General features: G+C 57.9%; 1 protein-coding gene across 3 annotated transcripts in view; it reads left to right on the top strand.

Moving 5' to 3' along the window:
- The window catches only part of KIRREL3 (kirre like nephrin family adhesion molecule 3), a gene marked incomplete at both ends in the record, with an annotated part of 550,267 nt that overhangs the window by 519,272 nt on the left and 5,310 nt on the right, over positions 1 to 25,685 (top strand). The window contains 8 exons of one of the 3 annotated variants that reach the window (XM_079708871.1): positions 5,285 to 5,390; positions 10,385 to 10,533; positions 11,979 to 12,106; positions 13,442 to 13,568; positions 16,967 to 17,067; positions 19,234 to 19,432; positions 20,737 to 20,772; positions 23,988 to 24,095. In XM_079708871.1, coding sequence (XP_079564997.1) covers positions 5,285 to 5,390; positions 10,385 to 10,533; positions 11,979 to 12,106; positions 13,442 to 13,568; positions 16,967 to 17,067; positions 19,234 to 19,432; positions 20,737 to 20,772; positions 23,988 to 24,095 — 954 coding nt within the window. Of the gene's footprint in view, positions 1 to 5,284; positions 5,391 to 10,384; positions 10,534 to 11,978; positions 12,107 to 13,441; positions 13,569 to 16,966; positions 17,068 to 19,233; positions 19,433 to 20,736; positions 20,773 to 23,987; positions 24,171 to 25,685 lie in introns of all 3 variants that reach the window. The other 2 variants (XM_079708872.1, XM_079708873.1) reach the window with 2 other exon arrangements.

Consider the following 25,685-nt stretch of genomic DNA (forward strand, 5'->3'; position numbering starts at 1 on the left):
CCACACCGGGAGCCCTCAGCCAGGGTCAGTTATTACGACGAACATGAACAGTGACACTTTAAAGCTCCTCCCGCATTGCATTCCCAAAGTCCCTAAAGGAGACTCCTGAAGGTCTAAAATCTCTCTAGGGCTTCCCTGGTGGCGCAGTGGTTGGGAGTCCGCCTGCCGAGGCAGGGGACACAGGTTCATGCCCCGGTCCAGGAAGATCCCACGTGCCACGGAGCGGCTGGGCCCATGAGCGATGGCCGCTGAGCCTGCGTGTCCGGAGCCTGTGCTCCGTGTCGGGAGGGGCCACAGCGGTGAGAGGCCCACGTACCACAAAAAAAATTAAAAATAAATAAATAAATAAATAAAGTCTCTCTAATGTACCCATCGGCCTCCGCGAACAAAGGTGAGCTCAACACTGGGGCCCAGCAGCTTTGCTCTCCATACTGGACTGACTTAGGTTGGAAGTGTCAGCCCCCGGAAGATGAGGCCACCATGAGCTGGTGGCTGTGGTTGGAGTCTCTGAAGGCCAAGGCCAGAGCTGCAGGTTGGCATTTGTTTCTTCCTTGTCATTTTACTCATTTTAATTCAAATCCACCTAGAATCACCTCCCAACAGCCCTGGCTCATCTAAGTGTCTGGATTCTGTGCTCCATGTGGCTCTCCAGGGATCTGGGGCCTGCAGGGGCCATGTCCTAGGGCTTCCCCAGCCCGTCTTGGGAGCCAGAGAGCAGACTTCTCCCAGTGTCTGGAATCCTGGCAGGTGACGTTTAGGTTCCAGAGGGCAGAAGAAACTGTTGAAACCCTCAAATGGGCTTGCTCTGGACACCTGGACACAACAGCTGAGGCCTTGGAGAAGGTTTTGTATTTGCCATTTTCACCAGCTGTTAACACCCCCTCCACCCCCACCTGCACCAAGCAGAGGGCTCTGGCCAGGTCTAGGACCAGGGCGATGGAAGGGAGGCCCTCGCTCTGAGGGTCATGTAAGTTCAGGGTCACCCTGAGAGGGGTGCCTCCCTCCCCAACCCCAGTCCAGGCCCTGGCTCTCCACACCCGCCTGCTTCTTCCGTGCAGCAGGCGTGGCATCGAGCAGCAGGCCCAGCTATGGAGAGGAAGCAAGATGCTGGAGGATGGAGTGGTCCACGCCCAGAGAGGCTCCACCACCCACGAGCTACGCGGGCCTAAGCTTGGCCCCTCACGGCAGAGGTGCCAGTTCCTTGTCTGATTTGATCGAATGACATCCGAGTTCTCTTTTTGCCCTGAGACTGACCGGGAATCAGAGCTCTCTCCAGATACAAGCCAAATCTGGGAGGAATGAGAGTGGGAGACACAGGCATCCAAGCCTCCTATAACAGGCTGCCAGTCGTGGTCACTGTGCAGCGCCTCCCTCCTTCGCCCAGCAACCCCCCAGCTGGTCAGGAGACCCATGCCAGCCACAGAACCCTCACAAAAGAACCACCTGGGCGGCTCCTGGGCCCTGGCAGGAGAGACCCAGGGCAAGGGGTGTGCCTGCTCCCTCCAGTCCACTATCCATCACACAGCAGAACCTCTTCTGGAGGTTCAACAGGAAGTCATCATCATGACAACAGCCCACCAACTACTAAAACACATTCCTCTAAACACGCTCTAACAAGATGATCGGTTTACCAGGGCACGCAGAGGACAGTCTGCACAGGAGGAGGACGCTGGCCTTGCCAGGTGTCTGGGCTTTGCTGGCCTTCTTTTCAGGGACAACTCAGCCACCTGACCAGGGAGGCATCGGGAGTGAGGTCGGGCTGAGGTTGAGAACCCAGGTGCCCAGTTTCCTAGGTGGGCCCCATCCAAGGCAGTCTAGCGTCGTGGTTAAACCCATAGCATCCTTCCTGGTTTGAATTCTGGCTCTGCCACTTACTGAGTGAGGCCGACCTGGTTATTTAACCTCCTTGTGCCTCGGTTTCCTCATCTGTGCGTGGAGGTAGCAGCGCTCGGCTCACACGCTGGCTGCGAGGATTACATTAGATCATTCAGGTGGCGACCCTAGCACAGCGCCCGGCACCTGTCCACTGCTGTGGCCGTGCCCAGTCGTGGGGGTGCAGCTGCCCCTCCCCGGTGCCCCCAGCCCCAACAGGGGGAGGTCTGCATCCGTTTGCCCCCTCTCCTGAAGGTGTCTGCGTGCACCTGCCGAGCAAAAGAGCACGCTCTCGCCACGCCCTCCCTCCTGCTCTCCCCTGCCCCCGTTTATCCCTTTGTTCATTCAGTAAGCATCCAGCTGTTCACTGTGGACACCACGGGCTGGATCAGAGCCGCCTTTACAAACCTGCTCATTTTCTCAGTCAACCAAGAAGCATCCAAACTCAGCAAAAACACATTTGTTGTTTGTTTCCCTTGGTCTTTAGATGTTACCCAACGGAAGACAAAGCCCCCAGATTGAGTAATGGGAGAGAAAGCTTAACACCCCCAAAGTCTTGCTACATCTGGACTCTGCATCCAGCTGCCAAGTTTCAAATGGATGTGCTATAAAATCACTGAATCATGGAGTTTCTCTCTTTTCTCACCCCCTCCTCGATGTAATACTTCCCCTGAACACACACACACACACACACACACACACACACACACACACACAGAGAGGCAGGTTGCTGATGGAAACACTAACAGGCTCTCAGCTGTGACATCTGTTCCATGTGATCTCAGTTCCACCAGCTACATCAAAGCTGCCCCCCTGCAAGTTATTCAGCTGACATCACAAATGGGATTAAAATCATGTTTAATAGTTGGATATGACATAAACTATGTATACCTCTGGAGCCTGGTAGACTACTGAGAATTCATACCCTGCACATGCAGAGGAGAGGGATGGAGAGATGAGCATGGGCACCTCTGGGCCTGGGGTGGAAGCACAGATGAGACCGGCAAGTGTGGAAGCTTCCCAGGGCCTGATCTCTTGGGTACCGAGCATGTTGCAAAGAGGTAGGGAGGCTGCAGGAGAGTGGTGCCTACAGGATAGACTGAGAAGGGGAGCAGGTGGCCCGAAGGGGGTCCTCCATCAGGTGTGGGCCCCATCTCCCTGCCACCAAAGCCTCATCCCTTTATAAAGCACATCCAAGTGGGGGCAGACCTCCTGGAACTACCCCGCAAGTTCTGTGGCGGGTTTCTAGAGGCCATTGAACTAGCCCTGGAAGCTGGTGGTCCTCGGCTGGGTGGGCCGGCACCAGGGTGACGGGCAGAAGCCGGGGAGAGGCTGCAGGGTTCTGGGGGTGCAGCTCTCCTGGGAGGTGTGGGGAGAGCTCTCATGGAGAGGCCTGGCCACGCATCTTTGGGACCACTGGAATTACGCTTTAGAAACCAAGACTGAGATCACTGAAGTACTTCCCCGGTAATTAACTCTCCAGAAAAAGGCAGACAAGCCAGCTGTTCCAGTAGCAGAAGCTTGTGGTCCCCAACCAGAACCGGGGGATAATGTGGGGAGAACAGCCCCAGCTCAGTCTCCACCTGCTGCTCAGGAACCAGCGTTCTCTCCCATGTCTTAACAAGCCGTCTGCAGACCCCAGCACGGCCCCTGTGGGTCATCTCCCCGGCCCCGGTGCCCCAGCACTGGCAGCTTGAGCACCAGCAGGGCACAGGGAGGTCAAGTGGCCGAAGGATCCCAACTCCGGGGTGGGTGAGGCTCCGTCCACGGCTGGGCATCTGCACAGATGCCTCTCGGAGTGGCTCGGGGACCATCCTGTCATCTCAGCCAGGAGCTGAGCCAGGCGGCTGGAGTCTTGCTCCCCCGGTGGTGCCCTTCACATGCACCCAGAGGGGTCAGCATTTTCTCGATGGTCTCTGAGAAACCGACTTCCTCACTTCTTTTTCTGAAAATGGGCTGAACCCCTGGAAAGTTCTCATGCCCTTCCAGCACATTGCTGTGCTTACTGGTGAGGTCGGGCTAGAAGCTGTGGCCCCGGGGCCTGGCTAGGACGCAGGGACCAAGCTGCCCTCTCCACTCAGCCTGGAGCTGAACTCCAGCCAGACCTCCAGGACCCGACAAGGAAGAAGGGCGGGCACTGGCTGTCATCGCCCCGCCCCTGAAGCGCAGATGCCTGGGGTGCTGGGGCCTGGGCTCATGCCCAGGAGCTCGAGGATGCCCAGCTTTTAGAGCGGGTCCCGAGGCTGCTTCCTCGGAGCTCAGGAGGGCCAGGCCGCCGTGGGGCCTCTCTCTGGGCTGATTCCCCGCCTCTGTTCTCTGCTGTAGATCCCTCCTCCTCTGTTTCCATCTCTAGGTCACTCCATGTCTGTTTCTCCCTCATTTCTCAGTTTCTCATGATTTTGTTTGGTCTTTCTCCCCAGCACCCTATCATTTTCTGTCTCCATCTGTTTAGTCTCCCTTGGTCTTTTTGCCTTAAGTCTAAAATTTTTGTCTGATTGTGCGTCTCTGTGCACATGTCCGTCTCTCTCTGAACCTGTCCATCTCTGCTCTCTGCTCCTCTGGGTTTCTGCCTCTTTTTCTTAGCCTGCCTCTGCACTTTCTCTCTCTCTCCCTCTCTCTGTCTCTCTCTCTCTGTGTATGTCTCTGTGTGTGTGTGTGTCTCTCTCCCTCCCTCATCTCCATGTCTCTCCTACGTAGGCATCTCTCTGCCTGTCCCCCCATCCCTTCGACACGGATCTGTGTGTCTCTGTGTCTCCCCGTCTCTCTCCCTCTCTCTGACTTCTGTCTCCTCCACCTCCGACCATTTCGCACTTCAGAGCTGGGCTTCTCGTCATGTTGAGTGAGAAAGACGAGCCCAGCCTGGGGAGCTGAGGGCAGGGTGACACCAGTCAGGACTCAGGAGAGATGATTAGGCTGATGAAAGGGTGTAAATGCCACTTTCAAGGCAACAGATGCACCAGAACCTTTACACAAAGAGACACGAAACAGACACTTCAGAGAGAAAGTTTGTATTTAAAGGGGCTCAGTGTCCACATCCCCCTCTGGTCCCTGCACCCCCTCTTCCCACCTCTCCCTTCTGCAGTGGTTTGTTCTCCCAAAGCTGAAAGGTGGACAGTACACTCTGAGGCCCAGGCAGCCCTGCTTCCTGGCTGGCCAGTCGTTTAAACACCGGCCTTAAATCCACAGCGGGAGCCCTAACCCCACCACCAGACGGCCTGAATCCCTCACTTCCAGGGAGGGAGGGAGCCCCCTGCCGAGGCCCCCAACTTTCTGGGGACCACCAGGGGAGTGGCTGCTCTGAGGGTCCCAGGTGGTGGAATCACTGGCCTTTATCCTTATGTTCTCCCGGGGATTCAATCCCCAAACCGTGCATGCAGCTCCCCATCTTCAAGGACACCTCTTCTCTCTGCAGACCCCCCGCTTGTCAACCTGTCGGTGGAGCCACAGCCAGTGCTGGAGGACAACGTGGTCACGTTTCACTGCTCTGCAAAGGCCAACCCCGCCGTCACCCAGTACAGGTAAGAGCCCTGCTGGGGAGGCCCAGACCGTGGCGCCCTGAACACCCCTCCTTGTCACGGGGGCGTCACCTGTGGTCCTGGGCATCCAGCACGGTGCTTGGTCCACTGTGGGTGTCTTCAGCACACCCGTTCACCCCTGGCCAGGTGGATGTCTCCTTTCTTTCATGAGCACACACTCCCCTCCTCTGAGGCAGAAGATTTCACTCCTTCTGTTTGAACAGCTTGTTTACCCCTTATTTCTGAAAGGAGGGAAAGAGGCCCAGGGAAAGATAGCTAAAACAACCAGGAGAACGAGCAGGATCGATCAGCATCTGGATTCTAGTCCTGCGCTCACCAAACCGTTCTCCTGCTGGGGTCGGGTCTCCGGGGCAGCCAGCCCTGAGCGGCGGCTACCCAGAATCAGTCATACCCACCGCCCCTGTGCAGCCTTTGCTCACCACACTGATAAAAGCATCACTTCTTTTTGCATGCCTGTCTTTCCCTGTTGACTGAGCTTCTTGAAGGCGGGACCCCCGTTTGGTCACCTCACAGCTCTCAGGTGGAGCACTTGTGTGGCAGGCACTAGGCGCTCCAGAGCATTAGCTCGCAGACTCCGTCAACACGTAGAGCAGCCCCTCTGGGCACCCTCCTGCCCGGGCATCATCACCACCCGAGACTTCCAGACACAGAGTGGCCTCAGAGGTGCTCCGGGGGCTGACTCAGACACTCCCCTCCTTGAGGCATCTGTGCAACTCAGCATGGCCCTCACTTTGCCCCGTCCCTTCCCCCAGCCCAGATCTGATGGAAGAGCCTGGTGTCGCCTCCACTGTCTAGATGGGCTATGAAGCCCCAGCATCAGCCAGTGCCAGGAATGCTGATAGTCCCAGACTAGGCAACGAGTCTGCCAGTGGGAGCGGAGGACTGGGGAGACGAGAGGCAGTGCGGCCCCAGAGGGCAGAACTCGAGGAAATGGGCCAAAGAGGCAGCCAGAGATTCAGACTGGACGTAGGTGGTGGTCCCTGCAGTGCAGATAATTAACGCTGGAACCAGAAACCCAGGAAAGGCACAGAGTCTTTATCCTTGAGAATATTTTTAAGTAGGATGAAAACCCATCTGTCCTGTCGACTTAACCAGTCACTGGGCTAGAGGCAGGAGAAAGATCAGACGACCTTCAGGCTCCCTGGAGTCCTACAGCCCCTTAGGTCCAGGGGGCAGGTCTGGTTTGGCTGGGACAGGTGACAAAGGTGCAGAAGGAAATGCCCAAAGAGTCTCTATTTTTTCCCGAGCTTCCACCCTGTATCTGCAAGACCTGGGCTCCATCCACAGGTGGGCTTCTCTCTGTTGTCTGCTCACAAGCACTAAACACCAGGCACCATCTGCCCAGAAAAGACCTCTAATGCCACTTTCCCTGGGCAGCCCTTCTCTCCCACTGACCCCCCAGGCAGGCACACCCACATGTACCCTCACATCGTTGACAATAATGAGATATAAATCTACATATGGAGAGATCATCAGAAAGCAAATGTGGCAAGATATTAACAACTGGTGGATCTAGGTGAAGGGAATATGGCAGTTACTTGGGCCATTCTTGTGACTTTTCTATAACTACAAAGTTATATTTAGTTTCCAAACTAAAAAGTTAATGAGCCAGGACATGCAGGTTTCCCCAGGCTCTGGGCACGTGTGGTTTCCCTCCATCCGCATCCTTCCCTGCAGCTCAGAGCCTGGGTCAGCTCATCACACACAGAGGAGGAGCCAGAGGTGCAGGCAGACCCCCTGCAGATATGCACCTGTTCTTACTTGCCACCTTTCCTCCTGAGCTTCCGATTAGCCAAAGGCCCCAAAAAGGCTTTGGTGAGGATCAGGCTCCCTCCAGGACTCCAGAGGCTCTCAGGGAGCCCTTCTTGCCTCCAGAAAAATGTGGGAGAGCTGGGGTGGCCCGGGAGGAAGGGGGTGCAGGGGCCATGGCAAGCGGTGGCAGACGTCTGTGCCCACCCCCAACTGGCTCAGCCCCTTGGCCTCAGGAAGGGCTCACCCAGCAGGCAGATGGTCCTTCTAGACGTGGTGTTGGGATCCGAGAGGAAAAGCCTTGAGCAAATCTTGGCACGTAAACACATGGATTTTTCCCAACTGGCTTTGACAAGACTAAGGGGTCTTTGTTTCTTAACTCCCTTCAGTCTTGATTGCTTCCTCCTGTTCCGCATAAGAGACTGTGATCTTGGAAATTAGAGATATGCCCTCGTCCACCCTAGCACCCAGCAAGGGGCCCTGGGAGTGGGGGGTGGCAGGGGAGCCCATCCAGCTGGACTCAGCAGTCACTTCGGCTGCTCCACTGGACCAGCGGCCCGGGGTGAGCAGAACAGGCCCCCACACACCTGAAGCGCATCTCTTCCGGCCTCTCTGCTCCCCTCTGAGGCTTTCAGGGCCACCCCACCGGGCAGGTGACAGGGCGGGTCCCACTGCCCAGAGTGAAAGGCAGGGCTATTGAGAACAGCCTGTCAGCCTTGACACACCAGCCTCCTGATTGTGTGATATAAATAATTAATCCTCTTACATTCGCTCACGCCAAATTAGACATTGATTGGGAAAGGTTTAATCTGACGCCTGTTCTGAGGCGGTGAAAGCAGCAGTGGCGGCAGGGGTGTAGGTGGGTGGTGGGAGAGTGAAAGGACAGGAGGAAAGAGGTGGAGGAGGAAGCGAAGCTGGAAAACAGGAGAAGAGAGATGGGAGGGGAGGTGGGAGAGGGTGGGACTTGCTCCCCGCTCACCCTTGGTCGTGTGACCAGCTGCTTCAGTGAGTGGTTTGAGCTTCTGGAAGGGATGCCTACGAGGGACTTCCTGGTGTGGGAGGGCAATAAACAAGGGAAGAGAAAGACTGGCTGAGTGGGATGTGAGCAGGGGACTGTGGGGCGCCCCCAAGGCCCAGCCCCACATCTGGCCTCCTGTGGCCCCGGGAGAAGACGGCCTAAGACTTCCTCCTGCCCCCACTTCACCTCCAAGGTGGGGACGGGCCCTGGGGGCTGAGAGCCACGGCCATACAGCCATCTGGCATCCCTGAAGTCTCCTTTCTTTGGCTCTGAGAGGGGAGGCCAGCCTGCTCTGGGGAAAAGGGGACCCGTGTGGCCTGGAGCACTGGGCTCTGGGCCTGAGGATGCCCCAGCAGTTCTGAGGTCCTCAGGGCCCCAGTGGTGGAGCTTTCACCCTTCTTATACTATGAGGGGCCCCAGACAGGTGGGGAGAAAGCCCCCTTTTCCCCAGGAACCCCCCAATAATGGAAGAGGACTGCCCAGCAGAGCCTGCTCGCTGGGGCCAAGCCCACCCCTGCCCCAGCATCTGGAGCTGTGGGCAGGCAAGAGCAGGGGTCCGGGCAGGGCAGGAGGGGCTCACCCGCCTCCCCCTGAGCCCAGCCAGCTGCCTGCCCCACCCCCCAGCATCCCACCTCCTGAATCTTCACTGCAGCAGGGTAGATGGAGCAGGGGCTGGGCACCGACCCCCGACCGTGTGTCTGGGACTGAACTCAGCCACCCCAGGCGGGAGCTGTACCTGACTCTTAAGTATGGTCATTAAATGAAAGTTAGAGATTGAAATGATTCATGAATAATTCATAATAGTTTGTTGGGAAGCTCCTTCGGCTCTCGGGGAGCTATGGTTTGCTCTGTTGTTAAACTATAATTGTTATTATTAATTGTCTTCTTAATAACGACCCGATGTTAATTTGCAATAATAACCGCCTGATGCCAGCCTGACGCTCCCTGCTGTGCCGGGCCGGAAGGGCAGGCTCAGTGGGGGCCGGTGGAAGGACGGGCAGGAGACGGGCCTCTGTGACCCCAGGAAAGGCTCCAAGAATGTGGTTACAGGGGACCGTGGCCCCAGGGTAACGACTGCAGGGCCAAGGTACCTGCCCAGCTCTGGTAAAGACATGCACCCCAAAACAGGCCTGAGCCACCGTAGGAAGAGCCTGGTCGGAAGTTCTGTGATTTTTAAAAAGTCTTATCCACAATAGGAGTAAACCAGGGGAAGCTCTGAACTCTCTCTCCTAAGGCATCTGTAAGGAAACCCCAGCCTCACGCACACAGGCACACACACCCCTGGGCGCACTGCCCCACAGGTAGCAGGCTGCCCAGCTACCGGTCCAACGCAGTGATCACCGCCCCGGAGCCAGGTCCAAGACACAGATCAGCCAACAGGCCCAGCAAAGAAGTCAGCACAGCTGTCTTCCCATCCCCCCTCCCCCACCCCCATCAAACCAGTGCTGATGGAGCCCAGACCTCTGAGGGGCGGAGCCACGGTGGGAGGCAGAGGCTGGGCAGGAAAAAGAGCAAGTGCCATGGGGGAGGCTGAAAGGGCTTTCAGAAAGAGAGGGATACCATGAGGGGACTGCCCCGGCCCCAGGGACAGGAGTCAGGACAGGGGGACTGAGAGAGCTGACCAAGTTGGGGAGGGAGCAGTCAGGACCACTGCTCACACCTCTCCATCAGCTTCTCGCCTCGTCTGGAAATCAAGCTTCCCGAGCCCCACGCATGTGTACACACGTGCACGTGTGCACGCGCGTGTGTGCAGGAGTGCACGCGTGTATGGGCACACACCATTAGACCTCAGCCTCTTCGGTCATGGATTTGGCTTCCTTCTTTTCCAATGTGGCCCAGGACGGTCCCCCGCCACCCCCGAGAGAGCTCAGAGCAAGAGGGCCAAGCGGTCTGGGGACTGCCAGTTGGGTTAGCCATCCCCTGGCCAGCCAGGTGCGCTGACCCACTGAACAGTCAACCCACTTCCCTCCAGAATAACCCACCCACGGACCAGAAACCACTGCCCCCATCACCAACCCCACGCCCCTAGCCCTGGGAGTAACCCCTCTGCAGAGGGCTCCCCTGAGGGACCGCTCGGGGGCCTGCCCCACGCCGCCCCGCCTTGGGCCTCGGGATGGATGCGTCCGGCTCCCAGAGAGAAGAGCCCCCTGGGCGGGAAGGATGCCCTCGCCACCGGAGGTCCACATCAGCCCGGGCGCCTGCATTGCAGGTGGGCCAAGCGGGGCCAGATCATCAAGGAAGCATCCGGGGAGGTGTACCGGACCACCGTGGACTACACGTACTTCTCAGAGCCCATCTCCTGCGAGGCGACCAATGCCCTGGGCAGCACCAACATCAGCCGCAACGTCGACGTCTATTGTGAGTGGCTGTCTGGGGGCTTCCCGGGCGCACGGGCACTGGCTGGGCGCTGCTCGCGGCAGGGGGAACCGCCGTGGCCTCATCGCACGTGACCTAAGAATGCCTCACAGGCTCGTAATCCGTGCAGTTTACGAAAAGCTTCCCTCGTGTTTATCTTGACCCTCATCGTCACCGAGGGAGGGGACTTCCCTGGCGGTCCAGTGGTTAGGACCCCGCACGTTCGCTGCCGAGGGCGCGGGTTCAATCCCTGGTCAGAGAACTAAGATCCCACAAGCCAGGCGGCGTGGCCAAAAAAAAAACTATTAAAAACAAAAAAATCACCCAGGGAGGCTGGACTTCTTATTCCCAGTACCCAGATGAGGGGATGGAGGCCCAAGGTCACGCAGCGAGTAAGTGACTGAAAAGGGTCCGCCTCCCACCAGGGGCTCCCCCTCTTCCCCAGTGGCCAGGAAGGGACCCTCGGGGAAACAGCCCGCAGCTGTGTTCACAGCGTCACAGCGTTGAGCATCAGCTCATCCGCTGCCCTGTGCAGATTTAGAAGCACTTTTGCAAACTTTATGCCTGACCGCCCCTCACCCGTACGGGCCTCAGCAGAACGTGCTATGACTCCCTTTTTGTACCAAGAGACTCATCTGGGTCTCCTGACCCTGATTTCACACCTCCTGCTCCCTGAAAACAGCTGTCTGCACACCCTCCCGTCACCACCCATGAAATCCCAGGGCTGCACCCACTCTGGGAAGCAAGGCTTGGTCTGCAGGGGACCCGGGTCAGGGCAGGTGTAGGGCAGCAGAACCAAAGGCCACCTGCTTCGTGGACTGAAAAAGAGGGGGGGCGGGGCTGGACTAGAGAGTAACCTGGGCGGGCGGCCGGTGTGGGGGGCCCCTCCAGGAGGCCTGGCCTCCCCACTCCTTATCTCAGAGCCCTGCAGTGGCCCTGCGGGGCCCTGGGTGGGTCCAGGGAGCTGGGCCAGACGCACGGGTACCTTGACTCCCGGTCACAAGGCTGAGGCCTGCAGGAGGTGGCCAGTTGGCTTGAAGGCAGACACAGAGAGATTCTGGGGTGGGGGAAGGACCCTCTGCCCACACACTGGGGTCAGGGGGGCTTCCTGGGACCAGGACAGAGGGAACGGGATGGGAGAGTCCTTGGGGGCAAATCCAGGCAGAAATGGGACCAGAGCTGCTTTCCGGGGCTGGTGCTGCCTACCCCCGTCGTGGGCCCGAGAGAGCCTGGGCTGGGGGAGAGGGGTTTCCTCCTTACTGCCCAGACCCGGGCCCAGACCGGTAGAGGACTGACGTGGAACGGAAGGGAATGGGCCGGAGTGGAGGGGCGTGGCACCAGTGGTGCCGCCTCCCCCAACCAGAATCGGGGAGGGGAGGCAGCAGCAACGAGGGTCCCCAGAGCTCCCAGCCCACGAGAGCCCTGTCTCCTCCTCCCTCCCATCGCAGTCGGGCCCAGGATGACCACGGAACCCCAATCCCTGCTCGTGGATCTGGGCTCTGACGCCGTCTTCAGCTGCGCCTGGACAGGCAACCCGTCCCTGACCATCGTCTGGATGAAGCGGGGTTCTGGCGTGGTAAGTCCGCAGCTCAGACCCTGGAGGGCCCTGGAGGGGTGCAGGGTCCACAGTCCAGGAGGGAACTGCCTCCCGTGGCCCCTCTCACTCTTAGATTGGGGACGTTAGCCTCCCATGTAAACTGAAGGAAGGAAGGCCCCAGAAGGAGGAGAGGGAACCCCAGGTACCCACACGTACCCGCCTTGGGTCTAAACACATTCAGCCCGTGCAGTTCTGCTTTATCCTGAGCCTTATAAGAAAAGCAGGTGGTCACCAAGATGCCGGGGCGAAAAGTCACTAGAAAGGCTTTTCAGCTTTCCCCAAATGGTTGTTACCCTTTAACTTTGGGGTTAAGCCTTGCTTTCTTCCTGTGTTCCTCTTTTTTTTTTTTTTTTTTCTGCGGTACGCGGGCCTCTCACTGTTGGGGCCTCTCCCGTTGCGGAGCACAGGCTCTGGAGCGCAGGCTCAGCGGCCATGGCCCACGGGCCCAGCCCCTCTGCGGCATGTGGGATCTTCCCAGACCGGGGCACGAACCTGTGTCCCCTGCGTCGGCAGGCGGACTCTGAACCACTGCGCCACCAGGGAAGCCCCCCTGTGTTCCTCTTTTAAAGTGTATGTGTCCTTTAGTGTGCTTAGGAGTTTCAGACATCCCTCCTCCCAGGAGGACCAGTGAGAGCCTCGGGCAGGGAAGCAGGGGGAGAAGCAGCAGAAAAGTGACTTCTGTGTGCCCTGCTGGGTGCCAGACACTGCACTATCCTCTGAGTGTCACTGCCCCCATTACAAGGATAAGGAAAGAGCCTCCAAGAAGATAATTAACACCCAAAGACACACAAGTAGGCACCGCTGAAGCCGGGATTCCCACTCAAGAGCAGCTGTTGCCAAAGCCTGTTTTCTTTTCATCATGCCAAACCTCATCCCAAAGGGATATTGCAAATGACTCAGGAAAGACAGATCCAAGACCCTCAAAGATGCTCAGCTGCAGGATAGCTTCACCCCTGGCCAGCCTGGTACAGGCTGGTCGGCACACCCCCTGGATGAGGAAGCCCTGGGGGCCCCAGCCAGGGAGGCACCCTCCTTTTCTCTCACCACCCCCCCTTGCATTCCCACCCTTCAGGGCTGCCGCTGGGGCGGAGCATCTTCAGCCTCACGGGGTGCTCTGTGCCGTGGGCTCCCACACCCGACAGCCCGCCGGGCACACTGTGTAAGAAGACTTCTGGCTCCCACCCCACCCCCTGTTGTTGCTGAGATGCTGGAGACTGTGTACCCTGCCACCCGGCCTGCCTCTCAGCCTTTCTGGTTCTGAGACAGAGAGCATGGCCCCTGCCCTCGGGGTCTGACCCTCCCCACTCCTCCTAGGTCCTGAGCAATGAGAAGACCCTGACCCTCAAAACCGTCCGCCAGGAGGACGCGGGGAAGTACGTGTGCCGAGCTGTGGTGCCCCGGGTAGGGGCCGGGGAGCGAGAGGTGACCCTAACCGTTAATGGTAAGACCCCACTCGTGCCAGGGCAGGGCTGGGAGAGGGTCGAGAGGGTCCCTGGCATTGCCCCAAGGGGCACACGTGGGTTCTGGGCCTCACATCCACCTCCGACTGTGGGTCCATAGTGATTACATCCACCTGTTCCAGTCCATGTCAGAGCCCAGCCCTGGGGTGACAAAGGACCTGGGTGGTTGTCTGGTCACCTCCCTCCTCTGTGTCCCTTCTAAGGGGTCTCAGCCCTAAAAGTGATGGCTGATGAATTTATTCCTGGCCAGGAAAAAGGGTCCGAGAGCTAGGGCAACCAACATAGATCCCATATCTACCCTTTGACCATGACCTTGGCCCTGGTGGAGAATTTAAGGGGGCATCTCTGTGACTCCTCGTCTGCCTCTTCCCATTTTTAGAGCCACTCAGTGAGGAAGACCTGCCACCATCCCCACAGGGCCAAGTTCAGGGGGGTCCCCTGAGGGCAGGGAACTTGCCTTATTATATGTAATAAGATCACCACAGCAGGAGAGTACCGCCGTCTCTCTCCAAGGACACAGTGTGAGCTGACAGATGACTGGTACATGAGACATTTAGGGGGTGGGGCCTGGTTGATGGGATGTAGAAGGTCACAGAGAAGCTGGGACCTAGCTCAGGTCAGACCCAAGAAGGCTGTGGCACCAGGACGGAAATTCGACGTCCCTGCCGTTACGTGTGCTTGGGCCACGCCGGCAACCGACGCTGCTGGTCTGAGAGGGTGAGGAGGCTAAGACGGCTCCCTCTGTGTTTCGAAACGTCCTCCTTCCGCTGGGTTTCGGTTTCCTTGTGAGGCCTCTGTTCCCACATAGTCTGTCTCCCGATCAAGGTTCTGAGCCCCAGCAGGAACCAAGTCACAGACCCACGTCTGTAGGGCCTCTGCTTCCTGTTCCAGACCAGGGCCCTAGTGAGGGGCTGAGCCAGGATCCAGATATCAGCCCAGGTGGCGCACAGCTTCCTCTAGTCTCCGCTTTGCTAGAAACTAAAACCAGCGTGGTGCTGTCCCCATTAGCCAGCCCCGCTCCATCTCTTTCTTTCCCTCCCCCCTCCCCAAGAGTCGTGGCAGCCCCAGAGGGAGGGTGAATCTGCTCAGACCCCGGAGCCATCTGTCCAGGGCAGATCTCTGACTCGGTAGCCTTCCTGCCTTTCCTACGTGTCCCCAGGACGCCACCAATAAATTGGCGCTGCAGGACTAAAAATAACAGCATCTGATCGCACCTCCATATATCCATGGCAACATGGGCTGCAGCCTTTTCCTGCCGGCTCCAGTGTCTGACACTCGGCTCAGGCGCCAGGCCCTGGTGAAATCAGCGGCCTCCCCCGCTACCCGCTCTGGGAGGGTACTGGGAGTCGTGCTGGCCCACAACTACGGCCAGCTCCGCTCCGATAGCCCTGTGACCAGCAGAGCTGGGGACCCTCAGACTCACGTGTGGCCCCCAGGGTCCCCAAGCCTGAAGCTTTTAAATGAGCATCCTCATTTCTGGGGAAAACACAATGGATAAAGGAAGGACTAAAATCCGTTGTCACTTTAGACTTTCAAGCATTTCCCAACAGGGATTCAAAGCGGTTTCTTGAGGAGGGAACGCACACCTCAAAGGGACATTCCTCTTGGACGGGACACCCCAGCCTGGGCCCTGGTGTCTATCCAGGGTTTAATCTGCACTCTCCAGGGTCATTCTTTCCAAACCCCGCCTTTGCCTCCAATCCTCTGACACAAGCTCCCCTAGGCTGCTAGGAAGAGAAACACCCAAGAGATTGGAGTGAAGCGAGGAGGCAGTTTGCTTGTTTCTGAATGAGGGTCATCATGCCCTGAGGCAGGAGGATGCAGGAAGCGGCCCACAGAGAGGAGCCTGCCAGCCCGCACACGCGTGGACTTGGGAATGGACTTGTCTATCCCTGTGTCTGGAGAACAGGTGGGGAGGGGTGGGGAAGCCCTTTGGGCAGGCCTGGACTAGGCTGAAGGAAAAAACACTATGAACAAATCCAAAATGAGACGAGGTTCTCATCAAAATGCATCCCGGCTGGGAGATGACTGCTGGCCATTGCCCTTTGGGGAATAAACTGGCCCATGATTTGGCTCAAACCTGGGATTTGCAGGAAGGGGGAGATAAACCATACAACTGCTGTGTTCTGACTCTCCCAACCCCATCTACCCTTACCCCGATTCCTGTTTTCTTTTAAGAAGCCCTTAAATGTGTATGCATTTACCTGATCGTTTTTAGAACAGCTGATGACACCGCCCCCCCAGGGAAATCCTAGCTCCTGGGAAGTGAAGGGGAAAAGGTTTTACCGGATCATCACTTTCAGCCCGGCAGCAAAACAAAGCGCCAACCAAGGTCCTAAAACGTGAAGCCCTCTTGCCTTTTGGCCAAAGTCTTCTTGGAGCTAAGGTTCCTAAGAGAGGAAATCTGAAGGCTCCCTGAGGGTGGAAGCCCTTATCCTGAGGGTCCCTCATGTCTGCCTCTCCCATCTCCAAGACGTTCCCCTTCCCAGCCTAAATGCAGACATTTGGGTTAGTTAACAGGCAGAACTGGACAGGAAGCACTGCTGGAATCCTGGTGGACCCTCCAGGCTGTCCGAGGCAGTAAATGAGCCAGGTGTCCCCAGAGCCATCCATAAACATGACCCATACACCGCACGCACGCCCGAGCCGGATAGGATAATGTCAGGGTCAGCTTTGGAGCTGTGGTCCTACCTGGGCTGTCCGGGTATGTATGTGGAGGCGTGCAAAGCGATGAACTAAGGGATCTCCTGAGACACATGTGAGATGAAGTCTGTGAAGGTGCCCAGCCCAAGCCATGTATGCCAGGGTGGGTGGGGGAGTGATTCCCGGCTTCCCCGCTTCCTGGAGGAACATCTTTTACTTCCCTTCCTGCTTGGTTTTCCTGTCCTGCCGAGGACACCGGTTTGTTAGGCAAGCGCGCCCTCTACTGGAGATACGAGGGAATGGTTTGAAATCCAACTGCTGGCTAAAGTGGAGGTGACATTCCATTCCTTCCTCCCTGACACCTCCCCCACTCCCTTCTCAGGTGTACCGCCTCCTTCATAAAGGTTTCCCCACCTGCCGGGTAGAGTTCTCCTCTCTCCTGTGAAGTCGGTTAGCACTTTGCCTGGTGCTCACCTCCCCACCTCCTGTGACAGCTCTCGATGTCTCTGGGCGTCCTGACTTAGAGGCACTCACTCACAATCCCTGGAGAGGTTTATGACTGAAGCCTCATCTATCTCTGAGTCCCCTGCCTCGCCCGTCACCTTGCATATCCAGGCCTCCAGTAACTGTTTGCTGAACGATTGAATAAATGTACAAACTTCTGAACTTGCCGAGAGGGGCTCAGCCAGGGCCCACCCCCTCCCGAATCCCTGATGTGATGCTGTCTCCCCAACAGGACCCCCCATCATCTCCAGCACCCAGACCCAGCACGCCCTCCACGGGGAGAAGGGCCAAATCAAGTGCTTCATCCGGAGCACGCCGCCACCCGATCGCATCGTGAGTGCCCCGGGGCGGGCGGGGAGGGTCAGTGGCACGGCCCCCGGGCTGGGCAGCCTGGCGGGTCATCTCTGCCTGCAGCCGCTCCACCATCCGGCTGGTCAGTCTTGCCTCTGCACTGCCTTTCCCCTTTGGGGAAAACTATTCCTGCCTTGTGTCTCTTGGAAAGGCATCACGAAGACAAAACTCACGGGCAGTCTCCTTTCTCAGGACAGGCTGTGCTCCTAGCCTGCAGGTGTGTTTAACTCTTCTCTGCCTGTCAGCTGTGTGCCAACACATGGTTCCGACCGAATTCTGCATCTTGGGGGCAGAGGGAAAGTGAGGGCAGCAGAAGGGAAACAAACGATTTCTTCCCTTTCCTGGGTTCAAGGCCAGCCTTTAGCAAAATCGTAAATAGGATGCAGTTTATAGTCGGCAGACGTCTCTCTGCGCCTCCACAGTCCTCCTCTGCTTTGATGCCCATGGAGGGCGCTGCCCCAGTTAGCAAGTTTTCCCTCTGAAAGCATCACTCCACTCTCCCCGCCCCTCCCTCAAAACCCTTTTCCCCCCCGCCGCAGTGCAGCTTGGGCCGCCTGACTGGCTCACACGTAGCCCTCCCAGGTATTTGCATTTGTAGAAGTGGGGGTCTCCCACCCAGGTTCCGCTGACACTGGTAGAAGCTGGGGCGGGAAAACAGAGAGAGGTGAGCATCTCCCCGTACTGTTGGGTGTCGGGGGAGGGGTGGAGACACTGCTGTCCGCAAGCCCAGTGCCCAGGCGGTCCTGCCGAAAGACCGCCCAGGTCAAGTTCACGGGGCAGTCTCACCTTTCCCCAGGGCGGCAGCACCAGAAGGGGCGTGGGAGGCACACGCCAACAGCTAAGGTGTCACCCGGTAGATGAAGACCTTGTTAGAGCACTGGTGCATTACACACTTCCTCAGGCACTCAGTTCATTAACTGTCTGAGTCACACAAAAGTGGCAAGCGTCCACGCGTAGAACTAATGCCTACGCCTCCCTCTTCCCTTCGCTCTAATCTTTTTAAAGTGTAAGTGTAACACGTGCCGGTGTCGATAATATCCTGTTCACTCCTGAGCATATTCACACTGTCTTCCTCTTCGTGGAAATGGAACTCTAGGCCAGGGGTTCTCAACCTGGGCAGTTCCGCCCCCAAGGGACATTTGGTGACACCTGGAGACATGGTAGGGTGCAGCTAAACACCCCACAGAGCCCAGGGCCACACGGTGGGGCGGGCGGTGACAGTGAACGGGAAAGGGCTCTGAGAAGAGGTAAACGCTCACCCGCCGAAACCAAGCTGCACTAAGGTTCTCACAAACGCAACTCTCAGAGCGTAACGTTTGTACAAAGACACGCACAAAGTAACCAAACCAGACTCAGTCAGCCTGGGGCTGGCCTTCACCACCATCTGTCAGGGGCCCCAGCTGACGGAGGGGCTCCCATCGCCGCCCCAGAGTCCCCTGCTTGCCTGGGAAAATGTTCCAGCAAAGAGCCGCGTAAGGCCCCATGTCGATGGAAATACCCTCTGAGGTGGCCCAACCTCTGTGTGTGTACGTGTGTGTGTACGTGTGTGTGCTACGTGTGGGGTGGTAGGTGTACCCGTGTTGTGACGTGTGTGCGTGCTGTGTGCACACGTGTCTGTGCTGTGTGTTGTGACGTGGGCGTACTTGTGTGTACACATGTTGGCACTGTGGGTGGGGCGGTAGGTGTACCCGTGTCGTGATGTGTGTGTTTGCTGTGTGCACACGTGTCTGTTCTGTGTGTTGTGACGTGTGTGTACTTGTGTGTACACGTGTTGGCACTGTGGGTGGGGCGGTAGGGGTACCCGTGTCGTGACGTGTGTGTGTGCTGTGTGCACACGTGTTTGTGCTGTGTTGTGATGTGTGTGTGCTGTGTGCACACGTGTCTGTGCTGTGTGTTGTGACGTGGGTGTACTTGTGTGTACATGTGTTGGCAGTGTGGGTGGGGCGGTAGATGCACCCATGTTGTGACGTGTGTTGCGGGCGCTGTGCAGTGCGCACACATATTGTGACGTGTGCGTCGACCTGTGCCGGGTGCCGGTGAGCGTGAGCGTGGACCCGGCAGCGTCTGCCCGGGAGCAAGGGGGAGGCACGGTGGTCCTGGCGGGGCGGCTCTGGCGGGATGTCCTCCTAATTCTGCGCACCTGGGCAGGCCTGGTCCTGGAAGGAGAACGTGCTGGAGTCGGGGACATCGGGCCGCTACACGGTGGAGACGGTCAGCACCGAGGAGGGCGTCATCTCCACGCTGACCATCAGCAACATCGTGCGGGCCGACTTCCAGACCATCTACAACTGCACCGCCTGGAACAGCTTCGGCTCCGACACGGAGATCATCCGGCTCAAGGAGCAAGGTGGGGCTGCCAGAGCCGCCAGGGCCGTAGACCGCGGCCTCTCCGCACGAGGGCAGGGCCCCAGGCAAGGTCCTCCGGGGCCCTGGGGGAGACAGAGCGCCTACACTGTGCGGGCGGGCAGGAGACCCTTCCTCACCTGCCACGCAGCCGCTGCTGGTCAGCCAGGCCCCCCGAGCCCAGGGGCACTGGCCTGCACCAGAAGCGAGCAGGAGTACAGCTGCCCGGGTGCTGGCCCCTCAGGAGGCGCCACGTTGCCTAAAGGTCCTGGCTTCCCTGCTCTCAGCAGTTCCCTGGGGCCCTCTGGGGGCGTGATCTCTGAGCAGTGTCCCCACAGGTATGCACCAGGATGGCCGTATTGGTGAACCTGGCCCAGCCCGTTAAGACAACAAGCCAGTCCAGTTGCCCCAAACCCGAGGGTGCCCTTGCTAAGCTAAGGAGTGGCACTTGAGCTGTCCAATCCCTGGTGTGCAGGGGACTGGCCTCAGGCTGCCTGCAGCTCCCCAGGGGGACACAGGAGGCCCTTGGACCGCTGTGCTCTGAAGGAGACCCCAGCCAGCAGGGCAGCGCTGGGCAGAAGGGCTCAGAGCTCGGAAGGGCTCAGGCTCGGAGGGCGGGGAGCCTCAGGGGGCCACGGAGGGGGTTCCGGAGAAGTGAGGCAGCCAGCCAGTGGCACACCAGGTCCCGAGATGGGCTGCAGATCTAGCCCCTTGTCCAGCGGGGGTTAGTCCAAGACAGACAGGAACGGTCCAGGGGGCCTCGGCCCTGGCAGTCTCCGACCCCTCCAAGCTGAAGGCCCACCCACAGGCTGTCAGGCCTTGGAGGAGATTCTGGGCCAGGCAGGTGGTCTCAGCTGGGCCCCTGGGGCCACAGGGCTACCCTGTGGATCACGCATTGCTCCCAGCACCTCTTCCCTAAAAAGTGCTGCTTTGCTAATGCTTTGCACATAATTTGCATAATATCATCCACACATCATCCCAACCCTCCCGGTCCACTGTTGCTTTCCCTCCATGTCTTCCCCCAGTGCCCCACCCCTCTACCCTCCCCTTAGTGTTCTCACCCCCCCTCCTCAGAGCCAACTCCCACCCCAGCCTTGACCTCTCTCTCTGGTCCCACCCATCTGGAGTCCCTAAGTCAGTGTGAACGAACTCCAGGTTCAGTTGGGCCAGCCCGGCATCCTGGAGACGTGATGCAGGAGGGAGCCCCCAACCACCCCAGCCCCTCCAGAGGGCAGCCCCCGCCCCCAATCCCACCCCACCCTGGCCAGCCAGGCCCTGGCTGTGGACGCTTGCTTTATTTCTAAACAGGTTCGGAAATGAAGTCGGGAGCCGGGCTGGAAGCAGGTACGAAGGACACATGAGACTCCCCGGGATGGGGGAAGGGACTGCTGGGCCAGTGGGGGAGGGGCCCCGAAGTGTGGGTCGGGAGGCCAGGGCAGCCGCTAACTTCTCTGCCCTCCCCCCATCGTGAGGCTTTAGTGCAGTCAGAGCAGCAGGGAGAGGGCCTCCAGGCAGCATGGGTCTAGAGACCCCGGAGACCTGTCTCCGCCGTTGCTGCCTCCCCGCAGGCTCCTGGCAGCCCAGGACACTGGCTTTTTCTCCTCCCCCATCTTTCCTCCCACCCCCCCTCTTCTGAAGCCCTGACTCCTCCCCCTGGGGTCAGCTCACCCCGCCTGACTCCGCTTCTCACCATCACCACCAGCTTGGCCATCACTTCCGAGAACACCTGGGCCGCCCAGCCCGGCTGTGGCCTGCGTAATCCATGCTGACCCCGTGCTTTCTGCTGGCTGGCTCCTCCCCGCACTCCTGCATTCCCCGTGGAGCTGTCATCTCACCACCCGGCTGAGGCCGCTGGGCAGTGCCTCTCTCCCCGGGGACTCGGCAGCAAAGGGGTCACCAGGCTCCCTGGGTTGAGTTGCTCTCTCTTGGGACCCCACAGGAGACAAGTGACCCCCCACCCTCCAGGGAGAAACCCAGAAAAGAGAATCAGGACTTGGCAAGCCAGACCCTACAGGGTCGACAAAGGCCATGACGAAGATGTGGGGTCCCCTGCCCTAGTTGTCCCGCCACACCGGCCCAGAAGGCGCTTCAGCAAGTCCCTGGTGGGTCCCGCTCAGCCCCTCCCCTCTGGGCGGACGGCCCCTTAAAGAGCAGCAGGCCGGGCACAGGCCAGCTCAAGGCGGGCACACAGTATCAAGTCCTGCTGTGTTCTCCCTGACGCCCCTCAGGGCCACTCCTGGTGCTGAGCTGGTGTCACCCTCTGTCTCCATCTCTTCTGTGCCTGCACCCTGGGTCCCCCGCCCAGGACCCTCTCCCTCTGCCCCCACCCACCCACTCAGGACAGTCCTCCAGATAAGATGGCTACCACCACGACCCCCCAGGTGTTAACAACTTAAGGAAATGCGGACGCCAGAGGCAGAAGCTGCCTTAGATACCGCTTCCCTGGTTCTCTGGTGTCACAGACCTTGAGGCCCAGAGAGGTTAAGGACCCTTCCACCGTCATCCTTTGGCTCTGAGCTCAGCTGAGACAAGACCCGAGTTTTCCAAGGAAATGCCCTAGGAATCTAGGAGAAACTGAATTCAACTCAAATCAATAAAATTCAAAAGCATAGAAGCAACGAACTTCCAACGCGGCTTTCCTTTCCTAGAGGAATTCAAACCTGGAGACAGGGCCGTCTCACTGTCAGAGCAAGCTCGCAGGGCTGGCGAGGTCAAGTCCATTGTCTCACCCCTGACTGTTGAGACCAGCCCAAATGCCTCCCATTTTCAGTCCCCGAGTGTTTGTCACACTCACCTCCTCCCTGTCGCCTCCCCTGCCCCCCCTACAGGGGTCTCGGGCTCCAGTAGGCAGGTGATGAATGCACCAGTGTGCCAGTCCTGGGCTGGAAGGAAAGCCCCAGCCTGACGGCCAACACTGCCAACCGCCGGACATGCGCTCCTTCCCGGAGAGGGACCCCACCCCCTCCCAGCAGCGTCTCCAGGGGCCACGGTCTGTGGGGTTCTTCCTTTCTTTTGCTCTTTAAAGAAAATGACAGTGAGAGGCCAGAGGCCAACCTCCAGCTCAGGACAGATACCTGGAGTCCCCAGTCATCCACACTGAGAGCGCGGGGTAGGGGCAGCAGCTGAGCCTCCAAAAGGGACTTTCCTATCCTTGCATCTGTTGCGGTCCTCCTTCCCACACAGACACGAGGGCAAAGGCTTGGATCGGTTTGGGTGCCAGGCTCTGTGCCAGCCTTTACCTGCCTGCATTCACCCATCTAAACCCCATACGCCCCCCTGAGGCAGGCACTGTAATTATCCTATTTTACAGATAAAGAAAGAGAGAGGTAAAGTACGTTGCTCTGGGCTGTACAGAGGATGTGAGATTTGTAGGATGCCATGGGGCGCAGTGTGCAGAGCTGGGCAGGATGAGGGGGACGGATAAGAGGAGACGTGGATTTGCACTGGGTCTACTGCAGCTGTGTGTCCTTAACCAAGTCACTTGACTTCTCTGGACCTCAAGGTTTCCATCTATAAATGGGAGGCTTGGACTCTCTGAGCCCTAAGCTCTCCTGCCCCTGAATTCTCTAGTTCTATCCCCTCATGGACTACTCAAGGCCCCACATCATATGCTCAGGCCCCCTCTGCAGACACAGAAGGGTCAGGACTGTCTGGAAGAGCGCCCACCCCAGCCTACTTGGCTAGGGCAGGAGACATCTCTACTTGGCTAGGGCAGGAGACAGACTACAGGAACTCAACAGGGAGTGAAGCTTTGCCTAGCTAGAGTTCCAGGTGCCTCTCTGGCGGGGTGGGGTGCCGGGATTCCTGCCCAGAAGACTGGCCCAGGAGAGGAGGGGGCAGGACTGGGCATCTCTCCTTAAAGAGGTGGGGGGAAGGACTTCCCTGGCAGTCCAGTGGTTAGGACTCCGCGCTTCCACTGTAGGGGCACAGGTTCGATCCCTGGTTGGGGAAGTACATGCCATGCAGCGTGACCAAAAAAAAAAAAAGAAAAAAAGAAAGAGGTGGAGGGAGCTGTGATTCTGCCCTCCGGCCCCTAAGACGTGGCCTCTGGCAGTTACCACCTGTGATGCCCAGGTCCTGAGGGGAAGCTGCCTCAGACCTGAAAACTCTCTAAAAGCTGCTTGTCCATGTCTGACGTCTGACGTTTGTTCGCGAAGGGAACAAACAGCGGCAGTGACCCTGGTCATTTTCTAGAGGAAAGCCAGGACTTAACGACTCTCCTGGTTTATCACCTCGGGGAGCTCCGAGTACCAGCCTTGCCTCTCACCTCCGACGCTCCCCTCCCCTCCCTGTATCTGCTTGCCTCTCTGCCCCTGCCACTGCTGCCATCTTCCCCAGGTCTGCCCGCCCTCTCCGCCACACCGCGTCCCGCCCGAGCTGACCCCTGTTGGACTGTGCCCGCGCCTGCCCAGGCCCCTGTGGCCTTTCCCAGGAGCACCCACGTGCCATGGTCTGGCCCCAGCTCAGCAGGGGCTGCGCCCGAGGAACTGGGTGAGATCTGGGGGCAGAGAGCGGGCTGTCCCAGCTCCCTCATCAGCCTGCTTGCTTCTCTCCCACAGAGGCTGTGCCGATGGCCGTCATCATCGGGGTGGCCGTAGGAGCTGGCGTGGCCTTCCTCGTCCTTCTGGCAACCATTGTGGCCTTCTGCTGTGCCCGCTCCCAGAGAAGTACGGGAGGGAGACCCGGGAGCTCAGGGAGGGGGGCAGAGGAAAAGGTTAGGCTTAGACTGCCCCGGAGAGCAAGTAAAAGCAGGAGTACAGTGAGCAGGGGCCCTACCAGACCTGTGAGCTGCTGGGGCATGGATGGGTCTCGTGCATCTATTCATATGCAGCGCTTTGCTCGGCATCTGCTACAGAGTGGGTGCTCCACTGCTGTTGAGCTGGACGGAAGTGAACTTCATGCAGCAGGGCCGCCAGCTAGCACCTCGGATTGAACATACACTGCACTCTCCACCCATCAGGAACTGTATTGAAACCCGGGGGTGGGGGGGTGGGGGGAGGTGATCTTTGCCCTCCAAGATCTGCTAGTCGAACCAGAAAAGCAGGTTACCCACACAGGAAAAAAAAGGGAGTTCAGGGAATTGCTTTGTGGGGACCCCTAAAAGTCTTTTAGTCGTTAGCCATAACATGCTGGTGTTGATGCGCTTTTTTTTTTTTTTAACATCTCTATTGGAGTATAATTGCTTTACAATGGTGTGTTAGTTTCTGCTTTATAACAAAGTGAATCAGTTATACATATACATATGTCCCCATACCTCTTCCCTCTTGTATCTCCCTCCCTCCCACCCTCCCTATCCCACTCCTCTAGGTGGTCACAAAGCACCGAGCTGATCTCCCTGTGCTCTGCAGCCGCTTCCCACTAGCTATCTATTTTACATTTGGTAGTGTATATATGTCCATGCCACTCTCTCTTTGTCACAGCTTACCCTTACCCCTCCCCATATCCTCAAGTCCATTCTCTAGTAGGTCTGTGTCTTTATTGCCGTCTTATCCCTAGGTTCTTCATGACCTTTTTTTTTTTTTTTTAGATTCCATATATATGTGTTAGCAGATGGTATTTGTTTTTCTCTTTCTGACTTACTTCACTCTGTATGACAGACTCTAGGTCCATCCACCTCACTACAAATAACTCAATTTCGTCTCTTTTTATGGCTGAGTAATATTCCATTGTATATATCTGCCACATCTTTTTTATCCATTCATCTGTTGATGGACACTTAGGTTGCTTCCATGTCCTGGCTATTGTAAATAGAGCTGCAGTGATGCGCTCTTGACTCGTGTGTGCCTGGAGTCTCCGTCCTGGGCGTAGCTCTGAAGTTACGTGTGCTAGACAGACACATGGAAGGGTAAATGGGATGGTGGAGGTTGTGGGAACAATAGAGACTGTCTTGTGGTCCCATTTCTTGCACCCCGTGACCCTGGGCAAGCCACAGCCACTCCAGGCCTCGGTTCTCTCCTGTGTAATAGCAAGGGGTCAGCTGATGTGACTTTCAGGGCCCCACCCGGCTCTGACATTCCATGAGCGGAAGGCACAAAGAGAATAATCAGGGTAAGCCCGCTCCCTCCTCTGCTTGGCAGCCTTCACTTGTCGGAAGGAAGTTACCTGTGTCCTCCCCTCCAAGCTGAGCAGCCTTGCTCTCTTGAGGGCCCCCAGGGATGCGGTCTCAGGCCCTCCCTCACCACCCGCTCAGTGGACATCATAGGGGAGCATATTTCAGCAGGAGTTTTCTAACAGAGCTCTCTAGGTATAAATTGGCT

Source organism: Hyperoodon ampullatus (assembly GCF_949752795.1).
Source record: "Hyperoodon ampullatus genome assembly, chromosome: 7".
Lineage (NCBI taxonomy): Eukaryota > Metazoa > Chordata > Mammalia > Artiodactyla > Ziphiidae > Hyperoodon > Hyperoodon ampullatus.